General features: G+C 58.5%; 3 protein-coding genes across 5 annotated transcripts; 1 reads left to right on the plus strand and 2 right to left on the minus strand.

Moving 5' to 3' along the window:
- Positions 1-24: 24 nt before the first annotated feature.
- LOC117639423 (kinesin-like protein KIF3B) lies at positions 25-4,370 on the minus strand. Of its 2 annotated transcripts, none has more exons than XM_034375057.1 (6): positions 4,210-4,370; positions 3,248-3,883; positions 2,920-3,169; positions 2,004-2,833; positions 1,719-1,922; positions 25-1,637 (listed from the first exon to the last, which is right to left on the minus strand). In XM_034375057.1, the coding sequence occupies exons 2-6, from the start codon at positions 3,854-3,856 to the stop codon at positions 1,224-1,226; spliced, it is 2,307 nt and encodes a 768-aa protein (XP_034230948.1). In that variant the 5' UTR covers positions 3,857-3,883; positions 4,210-4,370; the 3' UTR covers positions 25-1,223. The 2 variants fall into 2 exon arrangements, with proteins under 2 accessions (XP_034230948.1, XP_034230947.1); XM_034375056.1 differs by lacking the exon at positions 4,210-4,370 and adding an exon at positions 3,962-4,137.
- Positions 4,371-5,462: 1,092 nt separating this feature from the next.
- On the plus strand, positions 5,463-22,932 carry LOC117639694 (titin-like). The gene is made up of 19 exons (XM_034375569.1): positions 5,463-5,714; positions 5,876-6,901; positions 7,334-9,318; positions 9,391-10,264; positions 16,042-16,205; positions 16,698-16,811; positions 16,995-17,133; positions 17,332-17,452; positions 17,552-17,808; positions 18,744-18,944; positions 19,020-19,140; positions 19,220-19,422; positions 19,637-19,828; positions 19,907-20,022; positions 20,074-20,314; positions 21,869-22,022; positions 22,105-22,176; positions 22,261-22,519; positions 22,601-22,932. The coding sequence occupies exons 1-19, from the start codon at positions 5,574-5,576 to the stop codon at positions 22,626-22,628; spliced, it is 6,408 nt and encodes a 2,135-aa protein (XP_034231460.1). The 5' UTR covers positions 5,463-5,573; the 3' UTR covers positions 22,629-22,932.
- Positions 22,862-26,938, minus strand: LOC117639500 (annexin B10). 2 transcript variants are annotated; one of them, XM_034375226.1, is made up of 8 exons: positions 26,788-26,938; positions 25,176-25,352; positions 24,888-25,092; positions 24,712-24,791; positions 23,893-23,965; positions 23,380-23,553; positions 23,111-23,292; positions 22,862-23,026 (listed from the first exon to the last, which is right to left on the minus strand). In XM_034375226.1, the coding sequence occupies exons 1-8, from the start codon at positions 26,917-26,919 to the stop codon at positions 22,970-22,972; spliced, it is 1,080 nt and encodes a 359-aa protein (XP_034231117.1). In that variant the 5' UTR covers positions 26,920-26,938; the 3' UTR covers positions 22,862-22,969. The 2 variants fall into 2 exon arrangements, with proteins under 2 accessions (XP_034231117.1, XP_034231116.1); XM_034375225.1 differs by lacking the exon at positions 23,893-23,965 and adding an exon at positions 24,270-24,342.
- Between the last annotated feature and the right edge of the window lies 1 nt (position 26,939).

Genomic DNA, 26,939 nt, shown 5'->3' on the forward strand with positions numbered 1-26,939 from the left:
AAGGGAAATGAGACACAAAACAAATGTATTTAAACATTTTATTTAGATGTGCACTGGTAATCAGAACCAGAGTGTTTGATCACAGCAACCTTACAGCTTAAAAATTTTGCAAAAATACAGTACATGAGTGCCAAGTCACCTCCACTTAAAGGGCCAGTGCAGAGTGAGCTTGCTCCTAAGTCAAACTTCAGTTCTATGAACAAGGCAACATCAAGGTGTACAGCACAAATACAGTTTCACTTTTTCATTCGACTAGAAGATGTGGCACATGCATTAACATAGCAATGTACACTCAAGTCTTAGTAACAAAGAGCCCATTACATACTAAAAACTTAAAAGTACAATGAAATCAATAAATTTTCTAAATCACAGAACAAAAGCAATTGAGAGAGTAGAAGCTCATTAGAACATGATAGGCTAACAGTACAAGCAATGAATCCAGAAAATAGAGGGAACATGGTGTGAAAGTGTGAACTCATTGTCCTAAGTGCAGGATTTACAATTGGCTTCAAAAGAAGCCAAAATGTTAAACCAGGACCACAAAGGGTGTATGGGAATGTAATACTGAACACTTACTCAAAGTAAGTTCTTGAGCACTCACTTGAGCATGAGGCACAAGCATGTATGGCACAAGCTTTGTAAAGTTTAAATAAAAAACCACAAATGGTGATCATGATAAAATAAAGCTGATATCTACACAGCAGAACATTAGAAAAGGAATGCTTGACAAACAACAGTCTCAAAAAATTTAAGAAAGCTACTCTAATTTAAATAAAAAATATATCCTCAAAATTTGAAAACGAGAATACATAAAGGTCAGCTTTTATGTTACTATTAAAAGTGTGATCAGAATTTTGAAATGTATTCGAACAGTAGTGTGGCTCCAAACAAGTATTAAAAAAGCTTGATGAGCTACTTAGCACAGGTATAAAACAGGTAAAGAACAATTTTAACTACTTTGAAACATCTCTGCAGTAATTGGTGAAGATGATATTAACTACTATTGTCTTCTGCATCATACCCATCAACCACATAAAATCAGTCCATTGTTGTCATACAATGGTAGCACCTCTCAAACATTCCTCCAAAAGATTTTACAACAAGTTATTGTTTGTATTTTTAAAATGGCACCAAGCACAAGTTACACATTGATCAAGCTGGTGAAATTGCTATGACATTATCACAAAGAAAAATCTAGTTTACCTTAAAATACAATAATTTTTCTACTTTGGTACGAGTCCACGAGCTTTGGGATACACAACTTTCTTATTACCGACTGATGCAGTGCCCGAAATGGCACTTTTGGACACTGCCGAAATAGGGATGCCTGTGTTTAACGCCATGGAAGGTGGGAGGGGCCGTCCTGAGCGAATGCGGAAGTGGCGCCCGGCGGCAGAGGCATCGACATCCAAGTCATCCTCCTTCTTCAGTGCAGCTTCAAGAACAGACATAATTCCTGGTGCAACAGCTGGTCCTGTGTAATCGTCTGTGGTTCGTGGGTGTGGGTCTAGTTCAAGGCGAATGATATTTTCACCACAAAATCGATGGCTCACACCGACTTTACTGGCAACACGTGCATACTCAGATATAGGACGTCTCATGCCAGCAACTGACACTGGTCTTCTAAATAGCGGCAACTGAAAGGAGAAGATTCAGTGTAAATAAAAACTTGAAGAAAAAAAAGTTCAGAAAAAGAGAAAAATTGTTTAGGATCAAACCTGTTCTGCTGGAGGTGGGTCTGATTTCCAACAATCCTCTTCATCATCATATCTAGAGCGAGCAATCAAGCGTTCCTTTTCTTCAGGAGGAATGAAATTGTCAATTATGAGATATTGAAGTTTAAGGTCCTTCAATAGCTCATTCCTGGTTGCTTCAAGTTCTCGCCTGTCTCTGTTGAATTCTTCAGTAACATCTTGAATTTCCTGGAATAGAATAAAAAGGAGCTTTTATATCATAGTTACATTAAATATATAAACTGGACGAATAAAACTGCAAGTCCCTACCTGTTTCACTAGCTGTAATTTTGCAAACATCTTTTTCAGTTTTTTTGTTTTTATTTCTACTTCTTGTTGAAGATTGGTGTAAGTCTCCCTTATTTCCATGGCCTCTTCTTCCTGAGCATCTAACTTCTGCTTCATTTCAATTTCCCTCCTCTTCCTCTCCACAATTTCTGCTCTTTGCTGCTCTAAAGCTCTTTGCTGTTCATTTGTATGATCAATTATATTTTTGCCTCCACACAGAAGTTTACTTTCCATCGATTTAATTTTAGTTGCAAGCTGTTCGGCATAGGCTTTTTCTTGGGCCAGTAAAGCTCTCTTATCATCAAGCTCTTTTAGTAAACGAGCCTTTTCCTCTTCAGATATGGCATTTTTGTTACTGAGAATTTTTTCTTTCTTCTGATCAAGTTGAGCTTCTTGTGCTTTCAATAAATCTTCCTCAGTTCTGGAGGATTCTTCATCTGATCCCTCTGAATCATCTGCATCTTTATCCTTCTTCTTTTTCTTTTTCTTTTTGCCAGATAGAGTTTGACTTCTTTGAGCAGCACGTTCAGCGAGAATATTCTTTAGCTTTGCTATTTCCTCTTGATACTGTCTAAGCAAAGCATCTTTAGGATCTTCATTAACTCTTGGTTTGTTTTTAATATTCTTAGCTCTATTGGCATATCTCAAAGTTGTCAAACTTTCATCATAATTGTAACTGGCTGGACCTATGTTAGCAACCATAATAGTTTTGGAGTTACCACCAAGGGAATCTTGCAAGAGACGAGTTAATTTGGAATCTCGGTAAGGTACATGTTGGCTCTTCCCATCAACCAAAGCAGATATAACATTACCTAAGAGGTTAAAAATATTCAATAAAACATGAATAAGAAATGAAATTTAATTTAGAAGAACGGAGATTAAAAGTTTCTTATCTTACCCAAAGCTGAAAGTGACAAATTTATTTTGCTGGCTTCTTTTAAACGTTCTCCGGAAGCCCCAGTTTTGCTCTGTCGTTCACTCCCAGCTAAATCTACAAGGTTTAGTTTGCCAACACGAATTTGATTTTTGCCATCCTCTGAGGTCTGGCTCATTTCAATTGTTATCATAAATATGGCATGAGAGCGTGAGCTATGTTCATTCATATTTGTTGCTCCTATGGTTCTGTTTTGATTTCCAACGGTCATCACCTGTAAAATAGAGTGTATCAGGATGTTATTAAAACATTAATGGAAGAACACAAATCAAAGACAAGATATGTACAATACCTGCTCGATTTCTTTCACACTTTTGCATACAAACGACTGTAAGTCTTTCACATACACGCCAGTATCAGGCTTTTCACGGAGGTCGTGTCTTTTATTCTGATCTCTGTCCAAAAGGTCTCTTATTTCTTCTTGATAGATTTCTAAATATGAGGCTCGTACAAGGTACTGCATGTTGACTTGTCGAGCAATGTGGCTGAAAATTTGATCAAATGATTTTGGGATAATGCCTTTTGAATCAGGTTCGGATTTGCAACCTTCCATGGTATAAGTCTTCCCAGTGCCTGTCTGACCATATGCAAATATTGTGCCATTGAATCCGTCCAGGACTGACGATACTAAAGGCCTGATTGTTTCATCATATAAATCCTGTTGCTTTGAGGTCCAATCATAGACTGCATCAAATGTGAAGGTTTTGATACTTTCCCGAGATTCCTCTCTTGGGTTTCGGATCTCCACAACACCTCTTGTTGGAAACATATCAACAACCCTTTCATGACCTTCTCGCGTTTCCCTGTCATTCATGGGCCGACATCTCACTACAACCTGCACTGACTCTTTCTTCACCGGCTTTGTATTTTTCTCCATTGTAGTGTTAGTCGTAGATGTCATTATCTGTTCTGCGTTAGAGAAAGACTCCTGTCAAGACAAAAAGAGGATCATTTTATTATAAAACTAGTGAAACAAAATAACAGAATGCATAACAAGAAACTTTACTGGTCTCATTCACTCGAATTCACTACATTAACGCAACTATTAGATTTTGAACAGTGTAGGTCACTGAAAAAAGTTTCACTAGTGAGCAACATAACACAGAGCTGAAGCGAAAACTCCAGCATATGACAAGACCTTGCCAGAAACAAGGTTTCGTTTCTTGCTTGACAACCGCCGCGAGACGTCAGGTTACGTTCCTGTTTGCAAGGAAACACGACTGAGTCAAGGAAATGGCGCGACCAATGACCCACCTCCTTAATGCTCGACCCGGGGAAGATTCGAAGCCAACAGCCACTGACTCATTTTGAAGAAAACGAGTGCCAAAACCATACTAGCGGCACACCTCAGATTATCTTTCTCCTTGCAGACGATTCGATTTGACAGTTCTCCAAGCAGACGGAATGCGAGACTCGGGTTCACATTCACATTCGTACGGCGCGTAGCGAGACTAGCCCGGACTAGCCGCTCAGAGTATGAGAAATTCACTCCGTCGTGCGTGCTGCCGCCTTACAGGCGCTAACATAATTCCACCAGAACGAGACCAGACTTTCCAGTGGTACGAAACCCAACTGCCGCCTGATCCGGGTGAGGGATCTTTTCGTCGCCCCACCCTTTACACACTCATGAGGTGTCTCGTAGAGCTGCCAGAGATAGATAGATAGAAAACGATCCTTCGGACTCAGGCGGCTGAGAACACCTGAGTGACATTTCTGCGCTTGTTGGGCGTTGGTTGGTGTGCCGGCCCTTCCCTTTCAAGACTTTTCGAAAAGCGGAAGAGTCGGGATTGCAGCCCGGCTGCCAAGCTGCTCCTGCGGCCGCCATAATCTGTCCCTTCCGATCCTCGCGCTTCCGGCCCCAGGGACATCGGGTTGCTTTCGGCTGGTAATCGAGTAAGAGGAGGGAGGTCCCAGGTCCCAGCCCACAGAGAGCGACTCTGCAGACTGTTTCCGAACGGCGCTTTCTTCGCCGCTGTCTCTCTCACACTCCATGGGGCGTCCCCTGGGCCGAAGGGGTGCGAGAGAGACGGAAGGACTGTGGGGAATCAGTCTGCTGTGCCCCAAGCCCAGGCTAGCCCAGGCCCCAGGGAGCGCCTGAGGTGGGAAGGGTGGGGTCTTCTTTTGCGTGCAGCTGGCTTCCCCCCACGCCCCCCGCGAATAACTTCCCCGGCCCGGGGACGGGTCCACGGCGGGGAGCCGGAGCGCACCTCGGGTTCAGGTGAGGCACCTGTCGTTTCACTGCAGCAGGCAGCATCCGTCCTGGAGGGGCCAGGACGGCCTGGACGGCCTGGAGGGGGTAGCCGGCAACCCGTACAGGCTAGGTACGGACGGGGCGCAGGGCGCGGGGGCCAGGGCGCGGGGGCCAGGGCGGGGCGGGCAGGACCGTGCGTTGCCACCAGACACCAGAGTCGGCGCGGACGGGCCGCGGCGTCGCGGCGTTCAGTGTGGGCAGCGCACGGGGAGGAAGAGGGTCGCATCAAGACTTCGGCCCCAGAGCTCCAGGCGCTCCAGGCGCTCCAGGACGCCGTGCAGCCGCGTCTAGGCGCGGAGTGAGTGTCGCGGACCCACTGCGCCGCGGACAGCGCCCCGCCTTGGGACCGCCTAGGGACCGGCCCGCGATGTGCCCGTCAGCCCCGCTGGCGCTGCTGCTGGTGGCGGCCTTGGTGCCGGCCTGGGCCGCGCCGGCGCACCCCGCCGGCCCCATGGACGTGTGGGTCGTCAGCATGCCCCCGGAGTCAACGGCAGCCTCCTCAGCGCAGGTGAGCACATCATCAAACTTTGAGGGGTCAGAAAAAATGTTTCGTACCGAAAGCTTAGTTATCGCTGAGTTTTATTTTTCGGTTCGATCTGCAGTGCCAGTGTGTTCTGAAGATTTTGAAAGAATTAATTCTGACTGAGTGTTGGTGTGTGCGTGTCGCAGGTGGTGGATGAGTCGCGGCCGGTCGACTCGGCCGTGCACTCCGTGGTGGAGGGCCTCAAGAGCATCCTGCGCTCCAACGAGGACAGTCCCCGCGGGCCGCACACTGCGCCGCTGGCCGACCTCGCCGTCGTGCCCCTCGGCTCCGCCCCCGGCTCCGCCCCCGGGTCCGCCCCCGAGGCAGCCCCCGAGGCCATCCCCGCGTCCGCCCCCGCCGCCGCCACGGCCAACCTGGCTGCCGCCCCCAGCGACATCAACGAGCTGGCCGTGAGCTCGGCCTGGGAGCAGCACGACGACGACAAGGACAAGGCCGTCCAGGTCCTGGAGGCCATCCCCAGCCCCGACACCACCACGCTGGTGAGTGCGCAGCAGGACGAGAGTGCCGCCAGCATGGACAAGACCGTCAACGACGTGGTGCTGGCCGTGCAGCAGGAGCCAGTTCAAGAGCCTCTGCAGGTGCCAGTGCAGGAGTCCGTCCAGGAGCCAGTGCAGGGCACCGTGCAGGAGGAGCCGGCCCTAGTGCCTGTCGCAGAGAATCAGCTCGAGTCAGAGCAAAGACCGCAGGAGGTCGCTCAGGTGTCCCAGCAGGACGACACACAGGAGCCTCAACAGGAGAAAATCCACCTGGAGACTGCGCAAATATTGGAGTCAGTGCAGCACACTCTTCAGGAACCAGTTGACAAGCCAGTGAACGAATCCGTGAAGGAGGAACCATTGCAGGAGCCTGTGCAAGAGCCGGCCAAGGAGCTCATTCAGGAATCTCAGGTGGAACAAGCACAGTCCGAACAGGTCGAGCCGGACGCACCTACGCTGCCAAACGCGTCGCAGGATCTCGCAGGACCGCAGCCCGTCCAGGACGCCGTTCCGAGTGACCAGTCGGCTGACAGTCCGGCCCTCCCCACACCGCCACCGGAGCTTCCAGCAGCGCTCGAGGGGATTCCCCCCGCGGACTCCCTGGTGTCGCTCCCCGACGCCAGCAACGCCATCTCCCTGGACGAGGCGGCGCCGCGGCCGCAGGCTTGGCCGCAGGTCAGTGAGTCCAGCTCGGATGTGGAACAGCAAGTTTCGGCTGAGGCAATTGAGGCAGGGCTGGGCGGTCCGGTCCTGGCGGCCGCGGCGGAGGCGGCCGAGCCGGTGCAGCATGTGACATCGGAATCAGGAAGCTTGACCAGCCTGACCCCCGTGGCGACACCGCTCGACCCCGCCGACCCCGCCGCCCCGCAGGTCGTTCTGCCCGCCCTGCAGCCCGCCGTGGCGGCCCTCAACGCCGAGCTCCAGCCCGACGCCCCGCCCTCGGCCGACGAGGCCCCCTTCGTGGCCCCGGCCGCGCCGGCCACCGTCGACGAGGTCGTCTCCGACGCCATCGCCGCCGTCAACAACGAGCTGAGCGGCGGCGCCAGCGACGCTCTGGACTCCGCCAACGACGCCGCGGAGGCGGAGGTGGCGACGCCGCCGACGCAGCAGCAGCAGTTGCACACGCAGGCCGCCCAGATCAACCTGGACCTGTCCCCCGTGGTGGAGGAGCAGGCCGTCGTTTCGGACGCCGTTCTGGCCGGCGCGGTCGGCCCCGCCAACACAGTCGAGGTGCACGAGGTGGACACGGCGGCACCCCCAGCCAGCGGGGCACTCCTGCAAGACCCCCTGGATGACGTTCCCGCCCTGCCGCCATCCGAGATAGAAAGCACCGGGGCTCCGGTTGCGCTGGAGCAGCAGACCACCATCGCCCCGCCCCAGGACGACGAAACGCCCACGGAGGCCAGCCTCGACGCGCTGAACAAGATCCCCGCCGTTGACGCCATTGTGAGCCAAGATGTCCAGCAGGAGGCTGTTCAGAATGTCCATCCGGAAGCTATCCAGGATAGCCCGCAGGAAGTTGTTCAGGCCGATGCTCAGCAAGAGACTGTTCATGACGTGACGACTGAGGCCGCTCAGCAAGAGCTCGTTCAAGAGGTTGCACAGGACGAAGCCGTTCTTGGTTCTCTTCCAGAAATTCCCAATGTGGAACAACCGCAAACTCAGGACGTCCAGGAAGAGGTAACTCAGCAGGCAATTGAAGACATTCAGCAGGCAATGCAACAGACGGTCGTTCAGGACCTCCAGCAAGACACAATACTTGACGTGCAGACCACCGAGCCTTCCGGCGCCACCCAGGACGTGGCCGCCGACGTGCAGAGTGAAGTGGCCACCGACGTGCCCCGAGATAGCGCCGCGACCACGGACGTTCCCTTCGACGCGCTCGCAGACGGCCAAAGCGCGAGCCACGACGTGACCAGCGACACCCAACTTGACGTGCCCACCGAGGCCCCCTCCGTGCCCCAGGACGCCCCTCAGGACGTGCCCCAAGACGTGCCCCAAGACGTGCCCAAGGACATCACCCAGGAAGTACCCCAGAACACACCGCAGGACGTGCCCCAGGAAGTACCCCAGGACGTAGCCCAGGACACACCCCAGGACGTGCCCCAGGACGTGCCAGAGGCGCCAGTTCAAGCAACTCCCACCGACGCACCCCAGACAGTAGACAACGACGTTCCCGCGACCCCTATTGATGTGCCTGAGATTATTGTCGAGCAACCCACGCAGAGCGTCCTCGCTGACGTACTTGACGCCATCGCGCCGGAAGTCCAGGACACCACCCAGGACGCCGTTACTGACGTGCCCCAGATCGCGACTGAAACGCCAAACACTGGTACTGACGCGCCCCAGATCGCGACTGAAACGCCAAACTCTGGCACTGACGCGCCTGAAAACGACGCGCAGGCTCCTGTACAGGGTGACAATTTTTCCAATGACGTGCCCCAAGAGGCCCTCGTTGACGTGCCCGAAATCATCGTCCAACAGTCACCGACCCAGGACGCTATTGAACAGAGCACATCCCAGACGATTGAGGACAACGTCGATGACGTGCCCCAGAACGTGCCTCAGGACGTGCCACAAGACGTACAAGAACAACCGCAGGACGTGCCTCAGAGTGTCCCACAAAGCACCCTGCCAGAGGCGCCACAGATCTTGTCCCAGGACGCGACTCAGGACATCCAGCAGACTCTCCAAGAAGTGCCCCAGGACGCGACGCAAGACGAGGTGAAGGACTCGACCGAGACATTGGCAACCGAAATGGACGCTGGAGGCGGCCCGCCGACCACCCTCTCGCCCTCGCTGGACTCTGCGGCCACTTCGGCGCAAGTGCCAGAGTCCTTGGCATCGCTCGAGTTGGCGGCCGGCCAGGCCGACGACGGCCAGGACGATCAGGACAGCACGACCGCGGCGATTGTAGAAAGTGCTGAGGGTCTGGCCCAGCAACAGCAGGCCGCGCAGGCCGCGCCCACAACGGACTACGCGCCCCCGCCAACCTCGGCGCCGCCTCAGGCACTGCAGGACTCTGACGCGGACGCCCTGGAGAGCTTCAACTCGGCGCTGTCGCCCAGCGCCACGCTGCCGCCCCCCGAGGCCGTGTTCGAGCCCGGCGCGCTGCCCACCCTGCCCGCCGTGCTGCCCGCCGTGGCGGACGTGGACGAGGCCAGCAGCCTCATCGCCGCCATCAACAACGAGCTGCCCGCGGCCACGCCGACGCCCGCGCCAGAGCTGGCCGACGCGACGGAGGCCCTCACCGAGGCCGTCACCGTGGCGCAGCAGAGCGCTGACGACACCAAGAGCCCCGGAGAGCCCTTCCTCGTGCCCGAGGACCCGGACCACCCGCAGAGCAGGCCGGAGACGGAGGAGGAGGTGAACGCCATCCTGGAGGAGGTGGACAACAGCCTCGAGGACGACGACAAGAGCGAGCAGCAGCCCGAAGTTGCGCCGGAAACGACCACCAGCGAAGCCCTGAAGGAAGCCACCACGGTCCAACCTGCTTCCGCGCCCACTGAGCAGCAAACTGAACAGCCCCCGAGCGCCATCGCCACCAATGAGGCCAGCGCCAGCTCGGAGGAGGCCAACGAGAGCGTCGAGCAGCAGAGCAGCGGCCAGGACCAGGCCAGCCACAGCGGCAGCGAGGAGCAGCAGAACAACAGTTCGGAGGAGACGAGCGCGGAGCAGGTGAAGCCAGTGGAGGCGAGCCCCACCACCTTGCCCGTGGAGGCCGAGAAGACCACGACCCTGCCCACCACTGTCAACGAAATCGGAGAGGAAACCACTACAGGCGCCTCCGTCGCTGAGCCAGACAACAAACCAGACGACGAACAGGCCAACAAACCAGAGGAAGAACAGACCAGCAAACCAGAGGACGAGCAGGCCAGCAAACCAGAGGACGAACAGGCCAACAAACCAGAGGACGAACAGGCCAACAAACCAGAGGACGAACAGGCCAACAAACCAGACGACGAACAGGCCAACAAACCAGAGGAGGCAACCACAGCTGCTCCCGCAGTCGCAGCTCCTGAGGACTCCGAAGCCGAGGTAAGGCAGAGCTTATTTTTTTCATCCTTACTTTGCTAACAAAACACGCTCGATTTTCTGAGAAAGGCGTTGAGGAGGCAGATGCATGGCCGCTCTTTCCTCCCGTTTTTGAGAAATTGCATCTAAAAGCAGCATCGTGAGCTTAATGAGCGCTAAACGCACGCTGCGTGTGTGTGTGTGTGTGTGTGTGTGTGTGTGTGTGTGTGTGTGTGTGTGTGTGTGTGTGTGTGTGTGTGTGTGCCGCCAAGAGGGGTTCGTGTCGTTGTTTTCTCATCTGGCTAGCGAGCGATGTTTGCAGCAAATCCCCTCTGAAAGCGACGTGGGAAAGGGAATCGATGCACTCGACTGACTGTGTACGTGTGTGTGCGTGCGTGCGCGGAATAGGAGCGAGCAGCCCTGCGTCACACGCCTTGAGTCGAGGCAGTCCTCGCCGCCGCGCCAAAACGACCAAGACGAGCGAGGCGGACATTAGTGTTCGCATTTACGGCCCTCGATCCGACCAAAAGAATCGCGTAATTAATTGAATATCTTGGATTTTTTTTTGCGTTATGTGACGTGAGGAATTAAAATTGAATTTGGGAGGAGAGGAAGAGAGAGACGGCGCTGCACCGGCCCGACCGACCGGCCCGGCTGCCCGTCGAGTGATTGTCATTTTCATCAGCTCGGCCGCACGCTGCGTGCACGATGCGTGCATGCTGCGAGCATGATCGGCCCGGTCTTCGCCTCTATCCGGTCCGGGCCGCGGTCCAGACGGTCTGGGCCTGCCACTGGCTGCCACTGGCCTGGGCCTGCCAGGGCATACCGGTTTCCAAGTCGAGCCAACAATGGAAGTTGCTGTGAGCAGAAAGCCTGCACGGAGGGCCGGACGAGGGGAGGGGAAGGGTAGGGGGCATCGGAGGCTGTCAGAGTCAGGCCCTAGGGCTGCCTATGGGCCTGCCTTGGGCGGGGCGGTCCTTTTTGCTTATTAATTTGATGCAACCTGGGAAGGTGAATGCACCTTGTGCAAACGTCGTCGGTGTCAGGTTCCGTTAATTCCCTCTGCAACACGGAAAAAGCGCGCGCGCGCGTGTGTGCGCGTCTGTCTGTGTGTGTGAGTGAGTGCGTCTGTGTGCGTTTGTTCCACTTCCGGCCCCGCGACCCGTCCGGTCCGTCCCCGTTTCGGCGCCATTAATTATTTGAGGCGGTCCGGCCGCGTCCACCGGGCAGTCCTGCACGACAATATTATTCGCGGGTTGTCCGACAAGATGGTTACGGCACGCGGCCTCGCACGAGCGGCACGAGCGCGAGGTGGTCCCCACTTTCCATCCATCATACTCTGCTCCGCGCCCCGCAACGCACACCGAGACACACACACGCGCGCCCTCTTCTACTTAATCTCTTCCGTCTTTTAATAGCGGGCTTAGATCCGAAAAAAAATGAGTTAGGAAAGGGTGGGTGACAGTTGAGGGCAGCATGAACGCAAGCATGGAGGAGGCTGGGCCTGCTGTCTGCTGGTGAGGTCACGGGGCCATCCTCGTAGGCGCCCCCGTCGCGGAGGGCGCGCTGTCGTGCTGGGTGGGCGCGCAGTGCAGTGGCAGTGCGGTCACCGTCGCGGGGGCTTGGCGGTCCTGGCCGCCCCCCGCCACGCCCTCATCCTTGACCCCACTGCACTGCAAGGCACTGCAAGGCACTGCAAGGCACTGCAGTGCGCTGCATAGGTAGGGCCGTAATGCTACCGAGAAGCGCCTGGCCACGGAGCACCGCGGAGCCACGCCAAGCGGCCCGGTCGCGCCAAGGAAGCCGCGCTGCGCCGCCACGACCATGGCCGGCACGGCGTGCACGGCGGCCAGGGGAGGGGCAGCGAGTGCCGGGCAGCGCGCGGGTTCAAAGACCCGGTCGTTCATTGTGGTTTATTTTATAGCGACGCGACTATTAGTTCTCAATCGGCCCTGCAGCCCTGCAGCAGCGCGCTGCACGTCAAGCGAGGCATCAGGCTGGCATGCTGCGTGCCCCGGGCCGTGCCCGCGGCCACGTCGGTGTGGCCCAGGAATGCAAGCGGGCCTGGGAATCCAGGAATGTGACGTCAATCGTGTCACGTGTCTCTGAATATTGTGTCACGTTCGTTCCAGTGTGGATCGGTTTGGGCCCGCGCCCGAACGAGGCTAGATGGGGAAATGTCGCGCGTGGAGTGGAGGGTCGCGGTCACGGCTTAGGAGGATCACGACTCCCGCCCCTCCAGCCCCCCGGTTTGAACCCTCGTCGGGCTGCTTTGGGGTTTGACCCCCCGAGGCGCTGGCCTCGCCGACGGCCGCGTGAGCAGTGCGTCCTGGCTCGGAGACTTGCACGAATGGGGCCACGGGAGAGAGGGAGAGAGCACCAGCTGTCAATTTCCCTTCACTCTCACAGTGCGTGCACCGCGTGGCACTGTGTGGCACTGCGTGGTCGTGGGGCCATTTGGCGGCCATTGGGCGCCATCCACACGGTAGGGGCCTTAACGACGTCCTCACCGCAGCCTGCTGCCTACCCGCGCGGCGGCGAGGCGAGGCGACACTGCCCCGAAAAAAAGGATTCCCTTAAAATTTATGGCGCTCCGCCCGGATTTAACGCCGAGTTGTAAATTCCCGGTGGCCGTCCACTGGGAGGACAGCGAAATTTTTATCGCGTCTGGGCGGCGCTCCGGAGTGTCTCTCGCTCCGCAGCGAAGCGCCTGCCGTGGGCCGGGTAGGCAGCCCGGCGACCTGGCCGCGCAGCGGGGCAGCCGCGAGGGAGGCGTCGTCGCCGAGGAAGGAGGTCAGCAATTCGCAGCACGTGGTGCTGGTGATGAGTTCGCGCTGCTCTGCGGGGCCGCGCGCCGCGCGCCCTCTGTCTGGGACAACTAACTGTCTCTCTCTTTCTCTCGCCTCAGTTTCCGTGTCACAGCTATAAGCAAATGTGCGGACACGGCGGAGTTGTCTGCGCGCTCTGTGTGTGTGAGTGGTGCCCGTGTGTGAATGATAACTCTGGAATGGCGCGGGGCTGGTCGCACCGAAAGTAGTCCCGCTGTGGGCACGCTTCGCGCAGCTCGCGCGGCTCGCTCTGTCTCTCTCGCACGCACGCGCGCGCCACTTCGTGACACTTCGTGCCGCGGGGAGACATTCGCACGTTACCGCCGCCTTTAAGACTCAGTCAAAGCGCCCCGGCTGAATGGCCGACCTAGCCGCGGGACGAGTCCGAACCGTGCTTTCTCTGTCCCTCTCTCTGGCACTCGCTCATGCGGCGTCGCGTACGCTCGGCTGACGGGTGCGAGAGAGACAGAGCGACGCGACACTGCTCGGGAACAGCCAGCCCCCTTGGCCTCTGGGCCGATGCGTCAAAGCCTCGGTCAAAGCGCTTCAAGGCGCACCCGGCCCGGTGCGCGAGGCGGGCTTAAACCATCACGCCCGCCGCCTGGGCTCGATCCGGATTCCACGCAACGGCTGAGGACTCAAGGCGCGCGCCGTCTGTGGAACCTGTGGAAATACGTGGCCTGAAACGCAGCGGTGGTTCCGGAGCGACATTGAGTCATCAAGGGGATCAGGGGCTGCTGGCCACTGCTGCAGCACGGCGCAGGCAGGCCTCTGCCGCCAGAGGCCTGCGGATCCAGCCTGAGGCCTGCAGCCTGCAGCCGGGGCAGAACCGGTACAACAGAACCAACAGGACAACTGGACCCGGCGGCACGGCGCGGCGCGGGCCGGCTGCGCTGTGACAACTGTCAACGGCCGATGACCGGCGTTGCCTCAGCGCTGATGACAGACAGCGGTCGTCGCCACGAGAGGCGCGCGCGCGCGGGTCGCGGGTTCAAGCCCCGCCGGCGGCCGTCGTTTGCCACGTCGTGCTCTGTGCTGCAGGCGAAAGGTGTGGACGGTGAAAACCAGTGAAAACCATGTCAAGGATGCGTCCTGGTGCCCTGCGGTGCCCTGCGGCCTGCGCCCGGACGGCCCTCTTCCCTTTTACAGCCCACGACGCGTGGCGGGGCGGGGCGGGGTGCTCCCTGCTGAACGTCCGAAGGCGCGCCGACCCCACTGGAGTTCATTTTTACGAGGTCTTTTACACTTTGCAGTCACACCTCAGCCGCACCGCAGCCCGTTAGCCGGCTGCCAGCCCTGGCAGTGCGGCGCGCCGCCCCGCCGCCCCGGCCGGCCTGGCTTTGCTGGGCGCGCACTGGATTGGCGGAGAAAGGGCGGCCGGGGTTGCCCGGCCGACTTCAGTTTTAATTCAGTCCGGCCCTTTGGGGCCCTTGGCGCGCCCCGTCGCGTCGGGACCTCTTAAAAAGGATGAGTCGAGGCCGTGGCACTGTAACGGCACCGCGGGCACCGCCAGACTCATCCCGAGCGGGGGCTCCCCCTGTCTCTGTCGCACTCGCGGGGCGCCCCGTGAGGGTGCGAGAGAGACAGGCCGACGGCATCCCCCGCTCGGAATGAGTCTGTCAGGGTGCCCGGCTCACGCCCGGCCGGACTGAGCCGCCAAGTAGGGAAAGAAAGGAAGGAAAGGACAGAGCCAACCTCGGAGCCAACAACCTGGCCGACAACCTGGGCAGCCCCGTGCATACAGCGCCGCTCAAATTGCTTGGCCAAACTCGAGTTATTTTGGACACCGCAAGTTGGCCCGCCACGCTCGGCTCGGCTCGGCGGCGTGCCTCGGCCACCGCGTGTCCCGGCTGCGCCCTTCGTCGGCGTGCTCGGCTCGGCTCCGGACACACACGCACAAACACACGGGTTTTTGGGGCCGATGACGAGTCGCCATTTTTTCCAGTCTGGGTCAAGTGGGCTGTCGGTCCACATCGGTCCACATACAGTATCTCTCTCTAACGGTGCCGGCAGGGCAGGGCAGGGCAGGGCAGGGCAGGGCGGGGCGGGGCGGGGCAGGACAGGGCCAGGGCCGCGTGGAAAGCAGTGGAAAGGCGAGACGGACTTAAATCGCATCACCGACCCGGGTCGAGTCGGGCTGAGTGGCGAGGCGGTCCATCGGTCCATCGGCCCAACGGGGGCGCCGCCGTCCGGAGCAGCGGGCCTGCGTCGGCCAGTGGTCCAGGACCTTCAGGACCCGGCGGGCAAAAGCGGCAACGGAACCAGAACGTAATATTTCTGAATCTGATTGACGCGTGACCTAGAACGGGGCGGGCCGGCCGAGCCCGGGAGAGAGAGGGGGAGAGAGGCGGCGCGATCAGCTGGGCCGTGGGTGTCACTGCCTCAGCGTGCCTCACTGCCAATGCCAAGGTCCCCGTCGTGCCGCCGTGCCGCCGACGCGGAGAGAAAGCACGCACGGGAATGCCGCGGACCCCCACGCCGGCAGAGCGATTCACACTCCGTCGCTCTGTCTCCCTCGCACCCCTGCGGTACGCCCTCTGGCCTCTGGAGCGTGAGAGAGACTAAACGAGAGGCCTGCCGGATGCAAGCTGCTCGGAAGCGAAGCCAGGCGCCAAGCGAAGCCAAGCGAAGCGGCAAAGTGATGCAAAAGTGCAGAGAGGTGCAGGTGGCGGTGACGCAACTTGGCGGGGGAGGGGGAAGGGGGCGACGTGCCGCCCGTCGCCGGACATCGCGGCGAGCTTGGTTGCAAAGCGAGCAAATGAAGGAAATCAAAGGAAAACGTTCATCTTCAGGCAGGACACTGTTTGCGTGGCGAATCACGCGCCTACACTGAAAAAATTCAAAGTGTACGTGTGGCACTTAATCTTAAAATCTCGAAAAAAAAAAACGATTTGCGGGGAATCGAACCTGCCACCATTGCTCCATTGACAGCGTCTATACCCCTCACCCACCGGAGTGTACATGTGTTATCAGGTGCAGCCCGTGGCCATCAAGTGGCTGCGCGTGCGGTCCGAGGTGCAGCTCCGCTTCGCGCACACGTCGGTGCGTGCCGCCCTGGACAACCCCGCCGGCCGCGCCCAAGAAGTACAGCTGCAGCTCACCCTGCCCGACACCGCCTACGTCACCGGCCTGTCTCTGTAAGTTACCGACCAAAAATACCTTTATTTTCCCCGCACAGCCGCCAAGCCGTAGTTTTTTTTTTCAAAAGGCATTGTTCCTCCGCGCAAGGAGGTAATTTCAGGTTTGGTGTAATTTTAGCCCTTTCGGCGTGGCTTAGGTCGGGGTCGGCGCTCTGGAGGCTGATTCCGAACCGCGCTATTGTCGCTCTGTCTCTCTCCCACACCCGCGGCGCCCCGCATGGGTGCGAGGGGGACAGAGCGACGAAGCACTCGGAATCAGCCCGCAGGAGGCGACGTCCTAATGGGCCATCGGCTCGCCTTGCGTTGTTAACCAACCCGCCGATGCGCCCCGCCCCGCCCCGCCCCGCCCCGCGCGTTACAACGCTCGCATCACAATCGCTTGTCGCGCCACGCCGCGCCACGCCGCGCTACCGGGCTGCCGGGGCCCTTGCCGGAGCCCTTGCTGGAGCCAGAGTCTCACGGCGTTTTGTCTTTGTCCCTTTTTCGCAGCGAGAGCGGCGGCAACGTGTACAAAGCGTACGTCCGAGAGCGCACGAAGGCGGACGGCGAGTACCAGCAGGCGGCCCTCAACGGCCAGACCGCGGCGCAGGTCCGCCAGACCAGGTAAAACAACAACAACCCTTCGGTCCCTTTTGTTGCTTTTGTTTTAGTTTTTGTGCTGCTGCCGCGAAAAGAGCGCCAAGATCCTTGCTAAGCGTGGCAAGGCATGGCAGTGCATGCCGGCATACTCGTGAGGCCTAACCCAAGCTAATCAAACGCGTTCTTTCGCATTTCTCCGGTCCGCAGCGCGCGCGACAGCTCCATCATGTCCCTGCTCGTGACGGTGGCGGCGCGCTCCTCCCTGACCGTCAACTTGACGTACGAGGAGCTGCTGGGGCGGCGCCGCGGCCGCTACCACCACACCGTCGGCATTGACCCAGGCCAGGTGAGTGCGCGGTGCGCCGGCCGGGGCGGCGGCCAGGGCGGAGAGGGGGCCTTGCCGTGCCGTGCGTGTGCCGGATGGGTGGCCTACCTGGCCGGCGCACCACGCCACTGTTTGCATTGTCGGCGGACAAGGCCCTGGTCCACAGACGGCGACTTAGATGGCAACCTTGAGGAAACTTTAAAATAATTCACTTTCCAGGAGGTGGACGAGGTGCGCGTCGACGTGTTCGTCCTGGAGTCCCGCAACCTCAGCAGCCTGGCGGTCTGCACCGGCGGCCGGGAGCTCTACTCGGTGGACTCGAGGGACATGGCGCAGCAAGGTGGGACGCAGGCAGACACTTGTTCTCTTAGCGGGGTGCCCACACTGGAGAGTGCTTCCCTAACGCGCGGTCCTCGCTCTGTCCTCCCCGTTCGTCCAGGTCTGCAGAACTACTCGTCCGGCGCTCTGGCGGTGCGCCGCGACAAGGGCAACCAGGTCCACGTGCAGGTGGTGGCGGCCCGCGAGCAGCAGTTGTCGCTGTGGCAGGCGGCGCCGCAGCACCGCGCCAGGGCCCCCATCCCCGTCGCCGCCATGCAGGCCGTGCAGGCCGTGCAAGCCCGCAGCGGACACGCCCTGCCCGCCCTCACCGTCACCTACGACGTGGACCGTAGCGCCTCTGCCTCCGGGGACCTCCTGGTGAGCATGCCTTTGTCACGGACTGCGTGCGACAGGGGTAACCAACTCAAGATTTTCATGTACACTGATTATATTTAGAGTATGATTACATGTGATTTCTTTTGATTATTTTATTATTTATCACTGATTATAGGAGGTTATTATGTTGATTATTGGGAAATATTGGGGATTATTTGAGAGCCGACTTCGGAAAGCTGTTAAAGTGTCGGAAATTCAATATTGCTGACTTTGGGCAGCCACTGCGTCAAATTTAGTTGCGGTCATAGGCCTTCCTCGACGCCTTACTATTCTGAAGACCCTACTCTTTCATGCCCCGCCTCGGGAAGGCTTTGACCGCTGATAGTTTGGGAGCAGTGGTCTCGCAAAAATGGTCAAACAGTGAATGAATTTCAGAAAATCACCGTTTTTGCTGACTTTGAGCGGTCACTGCATCCAATTTAGTTGCGGTCAAAGGCCTCCCTCGACGCCTTACTATTCTGAAGACCCTACTCTTTCATGCCCCGCCTCGGGAAGGCTTTGACCGCTGATAGTTTGGGAGCAGTGGTCTCGCAAAAATGGTCAAACAGTGAATGAATTTCAGAAAATCACCGCTTTTGCTGACTTTGAGCGGTCACTGCATCCAATTTAGTTGCGGTCAAAGGCCTCCCTCGACGCCTCACTATTCTGAAGACCCTACTCTTTCATGCCCCGCCTCGGAAAGGCTTTGACCGCTGATAGTTTGGGAGCAGTGGTCTCGCAAAAATGGTCAAAAGTGATTGAATCCCCGAAAGTATGATTGTCATTTCATTGGATGATGTTGATTATTTCACTGATTACCAACTAGACGTGCAATGATTATCTTGAGTTGGGTACCCCTTGGACTGCGATTCCCCGTCGGGAACTGTGTTCCCGCAAAGTCGGCCAAAACGGTGACAACACTGTGCACCCTGCCGCAGCTGATGGACGGCTACTTCGTGCACTTCTTCGCGCCGCCCGAGGTGCCGCCGCTGCGCAAGCACGCCATCTTCGTCCTGGACACGTCCGGCTCCATGTGGGGCCACAAGCTGCGCCAGCTGCAGACGGCCATGGCGCGCATCCTGGACTCGCTGCATCCCGACGACTTCTTCAGCATCGTGCAGTTCTCCAGCCACGTCACGGTAGGAGATTGTTAACGCTGCTGGTCTCATTTTCCTTGTCACGCTCCCCCTTCACCGTGGCCGTCCCTGCTACAGGAGTGGTCCCCGCACACGCTCGAGGTGGTCGGGCTGCGCGACAAGGAGGCCACGCTGCCCGCCAACAAGGACCACATCAACAAGGCCAAGAAGTTCATCAACAGCATGGAAGCGTCTGGCGGTGAGCGCTCTTTCCACAGCCGAACAAGTTAATCCCAACCGAACGAATTTTAAGGTGCAAAAATGATTTCCATCGGCAGGCACCAACATCGGAGGCGCGCTGCGGTCCGCGGTGCGTCTGGCGGGCAAGCGCGACTACGACAGGTGGCCGACGTACCGGGCGGGCTCGGCGGACCGGCCGCAGCCCCTCATCGTCTTCCTCACGGACGGGCTGCCCACCGTGGGCACGCTGTCGCTTGGCAGGGTCCTGGCGCAGACCCGCGCCCAGAACGCCGAGATCAAGGTGAGGATGATTCGCCGGGCGGCCTGTAGCGCCTGAGCTGGAGGCTGTAGGCAACCCGCAGTGCACCGGAGCGTGGTTTGCCTACCCTGCCGGGCGGCCTGGAGCGCCTGAGCTAGCGGCGGTAGGCAACCCGCGGTGTACTGGAGCGTGCTTTGCCTACCCTGCCGGGCGGCCTCACCTCACGCGTCGCAACTAACGTCCCGCGCTGTTGCAGGCCGCCATCTTCAGCTTGTCCTTCGGCTCGAGGAGCAACTGGCGCTTCCTGCAGCGGCTGTCGCTGCAGAACGACGGCTTCGCGCGGCGCATCTACGAGGCGGGCGACGCGGCGCAGCAGCTGCAGGACTTCTACCAAGAGATCTCCAGCCCGCTGCTGGCCAACGTCACCTTCAACTACGTCACGGCCAAGGTCAGTGAGGGCGACGTGAGGTGGTTTTCTAGGGCGGCTTTGTCGAGGGTTTCTGTCAACGGTGCTGTCCGCCCGCAGGTCGACGGCGTGGCCGTGACGCGCCGCAGCTTCCCCATCCTGTACGGCGGCAGCGAGCTGGTGGTGGCCGGCAGGGTCGCGGACGGCGTCAAGGGCCTCGACGCGGAGGTCGAGGTGTGGGGCGCCGCCCCCGGCGCGTCCGCGGCCGTCGGCGCCGCCCCCGGCAGGAGGCTGCTCCGCGCCAAGGCGCAGACCGTGGAGCTGACGCCGCCGCCGCTGCCCGGCAAGAAGAAGGGCGAGGCCAAGCCCCCCGTCGGCATCCTGGAGCGCCTGTGGGCCTACCTCAGCGTCAAGCAGCTGCTCGAGGTGGACCTGATGAAGCACGAGGAGGACATCTTCGACGAGGTGCCCAAGATGGAACCGGGCCTGGACCAGCCCCGCCGCCGCGCCCTGTACCTCGCCCTCAAGGTGAGACTCGTGGTGTAGTACAGCGGTTCTCAACCTTTCTCGGCTCGCGACCCCAAATTTGAAGCCAAAAATTTCTGCGACCCCCAGGAAAAATTTCGCGACCCCACGGGACCCCTCCTTTAACATGCCACGGCGTCTGATCCGAGGCGGGCATTTTGCTCCCTCAACGGGCAACTGGTCTTTGGACCTTCCTTTAATGCCTTGTACGGAGTGCAATTATCAGTCTTAGTTTGGGAGCAGTATTGTCTCAAAGTTGGCCAAAACGCTCAGAAATGTCTATGAAAAATCGGTTTGGGCTGATTTTAAGCAGCCACAGCGTCTGATCCGAGGCGGGCATTTTGCTCCCTCAACGGGCAGTTGGTCTTTGGACCTTCCTTTAGCATGCCTTTGTTACGGAGTGCAATTATCAGTCTTAGTTTGAGAGCAGTATTGTCTCAAAGTTGGCCGAAACGCTCAGAAATGTCTATGAAAAATCGTGTTTGGGCTGATTTTAAGCAGCCACAGCGTCTGATCCGAGGCGGGCATTTTGCTCCCTCAACGGGCAGTTGGTCTCTGGACCTTCCTTTAGCATGCCTTTGTTACGGAGTGCAATTATCAGTCTTAGTTTGAGAGCAGTATTGTCTCAAAGTTGGCCAAAACGCTCAGAAATGTCTATGAAAAATCGTGTTTTGGGCTGATTTTAAGCAGCCACAGCGTCTGATCCGAGGCGGGCATTTTGCTCCCTCAACGGGCAGTTGGTCTTTGGACCTTCCTTTAGCATGCCTTTGTTACGGAGTGCAATTATCAGTCTTAGTTTGAGAGCAGTATTGTCTCAAAGTTGGCCGAAACGCTCAGAAATGTCTATGAAAAATCGTGTTTTGGGCCGATTTTAAGCAGCCACTGCGTCTGATCCGAGGCGGGCATTTTGCTCCCTCAACGGGCAATTGGTCTTTGGACTTCCTTTAGCATGCCTTTGTTACGGAGTGCGATTATCAGTCATAGTTTGGGAGCAGTATTGTCTCAAAGTTGACCAAAATAGTCACAACGATTTTTCAAAGACACTTGCGACCGTTTTGATCGACTTTGAGACAATACTGCTCCCAAACTAAGACTGACAATCGCACTCCGTAACAAAGGCATGCTAAAGGAAGGTCCAAAGACCAATTGCCCGTTGAGGGAGCAAAATGCCCGCCTCGGATCAGACGCAGTGGCTGCTTAAAATCGGCCCAAAACACGATTTTTCATAGACATTTCTGAGCGTTTCGGCCAACTTTGAGACAATACTGCTCCCAAACTAAGACTGATAATTGCACTCCGTAACAAAGGCATGCTAAAGGAAGGTCCAAAGACCGATTGCCCGTTGAGGGAGCAAAATGCCCGCCTCGGATCAGACGCAGTGGCTGCTTAAAATCGGCCTAAAACACGACCCCAGCATCGCCGCGACCCCTTAAAAAAATTTCGCGACCCCGCTTGGGGTCGCGACCCTAAGGTTGAGAACCACTGGTGTAGTACACTGGCAGTGTGCACGCAGTCCCTGTCCCCGCGCCATCACTGACGGCTTGCTCCGTGTTGCAGTACGGCTTCGTGACGAGGGTCACGTCCCTGGTGGTGGTCAAGCCCTCCGCGGGCGACGCCTCGCGCACCCAGGAGACGCCGCTGCGGCCCGTGCCCGCCGACGGCGCGGAGCGGGACGCGGAGAACCTCGCCGGCAACAACAAGTACAGCGAGAGTAAGTCCCGCCGTTTGTTTACTCGCTTCGCCCACTCGTGTTCTGTCAAGTTTCATAACATTTTGTTTTTGTATCCCCGCAGTCCCGCTCACGCGGCCTGGTCCCGGACACGTGCCCATCAGCTTCAAGCCGCTCTTGCTATCGCAACAGTCAGGTGAGGAACTACCCCGCGCGTCGGGGGATCTAGGGAATGCCCAGCCCAGCGGGCGACTGACGCAGCGCTACCCCTTGCTTGCAGACAACGCGACGCAGACGCAGAGCCTGCCGCTGACGGCCATCTCGTGGCTGTCGCAGCACACGGACTCGTCGGGGCGCCTCAGGCTGGGGCCGTCGTCCTTCAGCCTGGAGCTGCCGCCGCCGCAGGACCTGCAGCGCCTCATGGCGGCCGCCAGCAACCAGTGCCCCGGCAGGTCGTGCAGGCCGCTGGCCAGCTGCGTGCAGCACGCCGTGGCGTCCAGCTTCATGGTCTTCAGGGACTACTTCTGCCCGCTGGGAGCGTGAGTCAAGAGGCGGCCCGTTTCACGCGGAGCGCTTTTTTCCGTCGGTTCGTTTCACTGAGTTCCGTTTCCGGTCCGCAGGTACGCGGGCGTGTGCTGCTCGCTGTGACACCGGCACGCCAGGCGAGGCCGAGAAGGCCCCCCAGGACTTGTCCGCCTCCCGCCGCGACGGCCGAGGGGCGGATGACCCTCCGTTTTGCCCACCGCAGCGCGACGCGGCGCGTGGTGCGTTCGCTTCGAGTCGCAGGCCTCGTCGCAGACGCACGCTCCCAGCCAATCCGAGTGCCATCTGTCCGTCCAGTCTTCCCCGTTTCACTGGGTGTGCAAAACAAACTAAACCAATTCCTATTTATACATATTTATATTTAAATTTTGTAGAAATACATGTAAAATAAAAATCTATAAATAATGAAGACCCGCTCTCGTGTTTCGCCCTGCGGTTCGGGCGGCTCAGGGTCCGCCGATGAGGGCGAGCAGCGTGCGCTTGTAGTCGCCAGAGCACTCATTCTGCAAACCAAGAAGAGCACCACTGTAGAGCGTCACTCACTCCGTCGCCTCGAGGCGCGCGCTGCGTCCGGCAGTACACTGTACCTTGACGGCGCTCTCCAGCGTCTTCTCGTACAGGCGCTCGTACTCGCGCTTGATGTCGCCCAGGTCGATCTCGCTGCGGCTCACGATGATCCTGATGAGGGTCTCGTCGTCCGTGCCCGCGCCCGCGATGGCCTTGTGCAGCCGCTCGGCGAAGAAGGCCGCCGGGTTCTGGACGCACTCCACTGCAAAATGCAACATTCCAGAGGAATTAGAAAAAAATTACTTTTGAGGAGCCTCAATTGACGGTGTGTGGTTTGGTTGGTCGTTACCGATGGTGGAGATGGCCTCCTTGAGCTCGCCCCCCAGCTCGTCCCGGATGGCCTGCTGGATGGTGCGGCCCGACACGTTCTTGTACTCCTCGAAGATGAGCCTCAGCTGGTCGAAGCTCTCGTGCGCCAGGATGCGGTTGAACACCTCCTCGTCCGTGCCCAGCTTGCCCTCGCCTGCAACGACCCGGGTGGGCATTACTGTGGTTCTCGCCGGTAACGAAAAGCGGTACTGTATCCACACGACACGCGGAGTGCAACTGGGCCATTTGGGTAGGGGTTCAACACGGCTGCCACAACAGAGGCGTTCTCAAGGCCCGGGGAACACTGAACCATTACCAGGGAGCTCCGAAGATACCCCGCGAGGCAGGGCGTCTGCTCGACCAGGGGTAGCGACGGGCTCGCCTCTCCTGCAGTTCGATTCTGAACAGGGCTCCGTACGTCTGTCTCTCTCGCACCCTTAGGGGCCGTGCCTGAAGTGCGAGAGAGACAGAGCGACGAGCAGCGGGTACATGCCTGCGTTATGCAGCTCGGTGGCCAGCTGCACGGCAGCCTCCTTGTTGGCCGGCTTCTTGGCGTCAGCCCCCGTCTGCAACACAGCGCAACACATCCACAGTGCCGGAGCCGAGGTTAGCCGGGACTAACGGGGTGCACGGGGCTGGGGCAACACAGGGTTACGGGGAAGGGGCGTGTTGTGTTAAGTCACCCCGGGACCTTTCGTTTGCCGTGTTAAGAAGCAGCGTGTCTACCTACCACAAGCAGCACCCATTGCAGACTGATTCCGAGAGTCGTCGCTCTGTCTCCCTCACACCTAAACGGGACGCCCCATGAGTGCGAGAGAGACAGAGCGACGAAAAGGCCCGAACCAGCCTGCAGCCATGCACGGCACCTACCTGCGGCGTGCAGCTGCTCCGCCTGCTCGCGCGCCTTGGCCTGGTCCACGGCCGTGCTCTCGGACCGCACGCCCTGCACCAATCCACAAGCAGATGTACTCCATGCTTGATACAGAGTCATGTCGGCATGCGGGCGAGTCGAGCGCCCTCTAGCGGCGCGACTAAGAGATCAAGGCGCTCATTCCGTACAGTGCTTCGTCACTCTGTCTCTGAGAGAGACAGCGACGAAACCGCTGTTTGGAATCAGTACGACGCTCAAGTGAAGCAAGGCCTTTCATACAGTGAGGAAGGCGAAAAGGGCGAGCGAGCGCGAGTGCCACGGGGCGGTCGGAACGGCTTCGATACAATCGAACCGACGCCGTTTCGACCGCTCCGTTCGTTTCTCTCTAGAGTAGGGGCAGAAAGGATCAATAAATAGTGACCAAATCGCAAAGGCACTCACCGTGACGATGAGGGTCAGCAGCCGGCGGAAGTCTCCCGAAGTCTCGCTGCACATGTGCTCGGCCAGGGGCCGGTCGTACACTGGGACAAGGACGCGGACAAATTACCCACCAATTTTACCCACATTACTGCATTTTTTATTAAGTCTTCTTTTGTCACGCGGCAAGGTCGACTCACGGCGCTCGTAGGCGGTGACGAGGTCCTGCACCTCCGAGTTGGACCTGGAGCAGAGGATCTCGATGAGGGTGTGCTCGTTGGTGCCCATGCCCTCCATGGCCTTGTGCAGCTGCTTGCAGAGGTAGTCCGCCGGCGGCCGCACCAGGGCCACCACCACGTCCTCGAAGTGGCCGCCAAGTTCGCTCTTGAGGTCATCGATCAGGTCCTAGAAAAACCAGAACAGTCACCGTCAGTCTGCAGCATTTTTCATTTTTGTAGAGAAACTTGAGGACTTTGGACGGGACTCACCCTGCCGTACTCGGTGGTGAAGTAGCGCGCCATCTCCTGGCGCTGGGCGTTGGAGCGCGTCGTCAGGATGTCGATGATGGCCTGCTCGTCCGTGCCGAAGCCCTTCATGGCGGCGCGCAGCGCGGCGCCGTCGTCGGCGGCGCTGAAGTTGGCCGCCGGCACCACAGTGGGAACACCCTGCGCGTAGAAAACCAAACGGCTGTCATTTTCGTCCGGTTCCCAAGGTGTGAGGGGGGAGGGGGTCCGAGCCGGCATCCGCTCGGCCAGGAGTTCGCGCCAATTGCCGAGATTGGATCCGCTGCCCTGCAAGCTCGTTCCGTCTCTCTCGCACCCCTGCGGTCAGCCCTTGAGTGCGAGAGAGACAGAGCGACGACGCGACCCTAGAGGCTCAAGGCCGCGACGTCAGGAGCGATTCCGCACGGCGATGTCGTCGCTCTGTCTCTCTTACTCATGCTCGTCCCATAAGGGTGAGGAAGAGAGAGAGACCGAGCGAGAGGGTGAGGCCCCGAAGGGCCCGAAGCACAGCGGCGTCCTTCCGCATCGATTGGAGGCTTTCCTGCCCCTGACAGGTGCGTCAACACACCGCAAAATTGCTGTCCGCCCTCCGGGGATCGATGGCCTGCTGCAGTGCTCTGTCTGTCTCTCTCGCACCTATAGGGGACGCCGCATGCGGGCAAGAGAGACAGAGCGAGCGACGGCCCTGGAGCGGACCTCTGGAGTGGACCCTGCCCCGCCCCCCTCCGCGCCGATAACTCCTGATAACAGTGACTCAGTACGCGCGAGGAATCTGCCTGGACCCGCATGAGTCACTGCCGGCCGCGGCGCGGGGCCTCCCGACGATCCGCCTCTCTCTCGCACCCAAGAGGGACGTCCCACGAGTGCGAGAGAGAGGGAGCATGCCCGCGGAATGTGTGTACTACGGCGGCCAAGGATAGACAGCCAGGATCTAGAGATGCAAGCGGAGATGAGCCCGCCGCCGGCACAGTGTGGAGGGAGAGAGACCGTGGGGAGGGAGGGGGCCGCCAAATTGATTTTTCCGTCCTTGAAGAGCGTCTGGACCTCTGATTGCGTGCCGGCCCGTGCGAGGGCCGCGAAGGTGCGGAGGACGCGAAGCAAGACACCAGGGCGGCCGTCAAGCAAGGCAGCAGGGCCAGGGCCAGGCCGCCGAGGGTATAAATAGCGCAATTGGTAAACGGCGTCATGCGCGGCGCGGCCCTACGACGAGGCTAGTTTCAAACGCGACACGCCCACGCCAATATAGGCCCGCGCTGTACAAATTGGCAGAAATTGAACTTTGGCGAGACTGCAGCCACCCCTCCCCTCTGCTCACGACAGTGAGCCCCCCTCCCTCCCCCATCCAAACACGGAACTCCGCACCGACAAATTTTTTTTCCAGCCACTCGAACAGCGCTCAAGTTCGCGATGGTTGTCAACGTGGTGTGGTTCGTCGCGCAGCGCCGTCGGCAGAAACGCGCGCGTCAAAACGACAAAATGACAGCGCGCCGCCGCTCTGGCCGTCCATCTAGAGTACTGTACTGTCGCGAGGGGTTTCGATCGCGGGGGTTGTAGGCGTAGGCACAGTACGCTGGCAGAGTACGCGGTTTCAACTCACCCGTGGACTCATGGCTGTTGACTGGAATGTGGGTGCGCGCTGGCCGGGCTGTGGAGGCTTCTCTCGTGACACGCCCAACGAACGACGCCGACGGTCTACTGTCTGGCTGCTCTCTGCTGCTGCTGCCTGCATTCAGCCGGCCTGCCGGCGCG

Source organism: Thrips palmi, unplaced genomic scaffold (assembly GCF_012932325.1).
Source record: "Thrips palmi isolate BJ-2018 unplaced genomic scaffold, TpBJ-2018v1 HiC_scaffold_11, whole genome shotgun sequence".
Classification (NCBI taxonomy): domain Eukaryota; kingdom Metazoa; phylum Arthropoda; class Insecta; order Thysanoptera; family Thripidae; genus Thrips; species Thrips palmi.

What these genes read in the sequence shown, in the direction of transcription:
- LOC117639500 (XM_034375226.1), bottom strand. Translation starts at nt 26,919, where the DNA reads ATGCAGGCAGCAGCAGCAGAGAGCAGCCAGACAGTAGACCGTCGGCGT. An exon ending in TCACCACCGAGTACGGCAGG is followed by an intron (nt 25,093 to 25,175) that starts GTGAGTCCCGTC and finishes TGGTTTTTCTAG; the next exon opens with GACCTGATCGATGACCTCAA. An exon ending in CGCTGGAGAGCGCCGTCAAG is followed by an intron (nt 23,027 to 23,110) that starts GTACAGTGTACT and finishes CTTGGTTTGCAG; the next exon opens with AATGAGTGCTCTGGCGACTA.
- LOC117639423 (XM_034375056.1), bottom strand. An exon ending in TTTGTCACTTTCAGCTTTGG is followed by an intron (nt 2,834 to 2,919) that starts GTAAGATAAGAA and finishes TTAACCTCTTAG; the next exon opens with GTAATGTTATATCTGCTTTG. An exon ending in ACCCACCTCCAGCAGAACAG is followed by an intron (nt 1,638 to 1,718) that starts GTTTGATCCTAA and finishes TTCTCCTTTCAG; the next exon opens with TTGCCGCTATTTAGAAGACC.
- LOC117639694 (XM_034375569.1), top strand. Translation starts at nt 5,574, where the DNA reads ATGTGCCCGTCAGCCCCGCTGGCGCTGCTGCTGGTGGCGGCCTTGGTG. An exon ending in GAGGGACATGGCGCAGCAAG is followed by an intron (nt 17,453 to 17,551) that starts GTGGGACGCAGG and finishes CCGTTCGTCCAG; the next exon opens with GTCTGCAGAACTACTCGTCC. An exon ending in CTTGCTATCGCAACAGTCAG is followed by an intron (nt 22,177 to 22,260) that starts GTGAGGAACTAC and finishes CCTTGCTTGCAG; the next exon opens with ACAACGCGACGCAGACGCAG.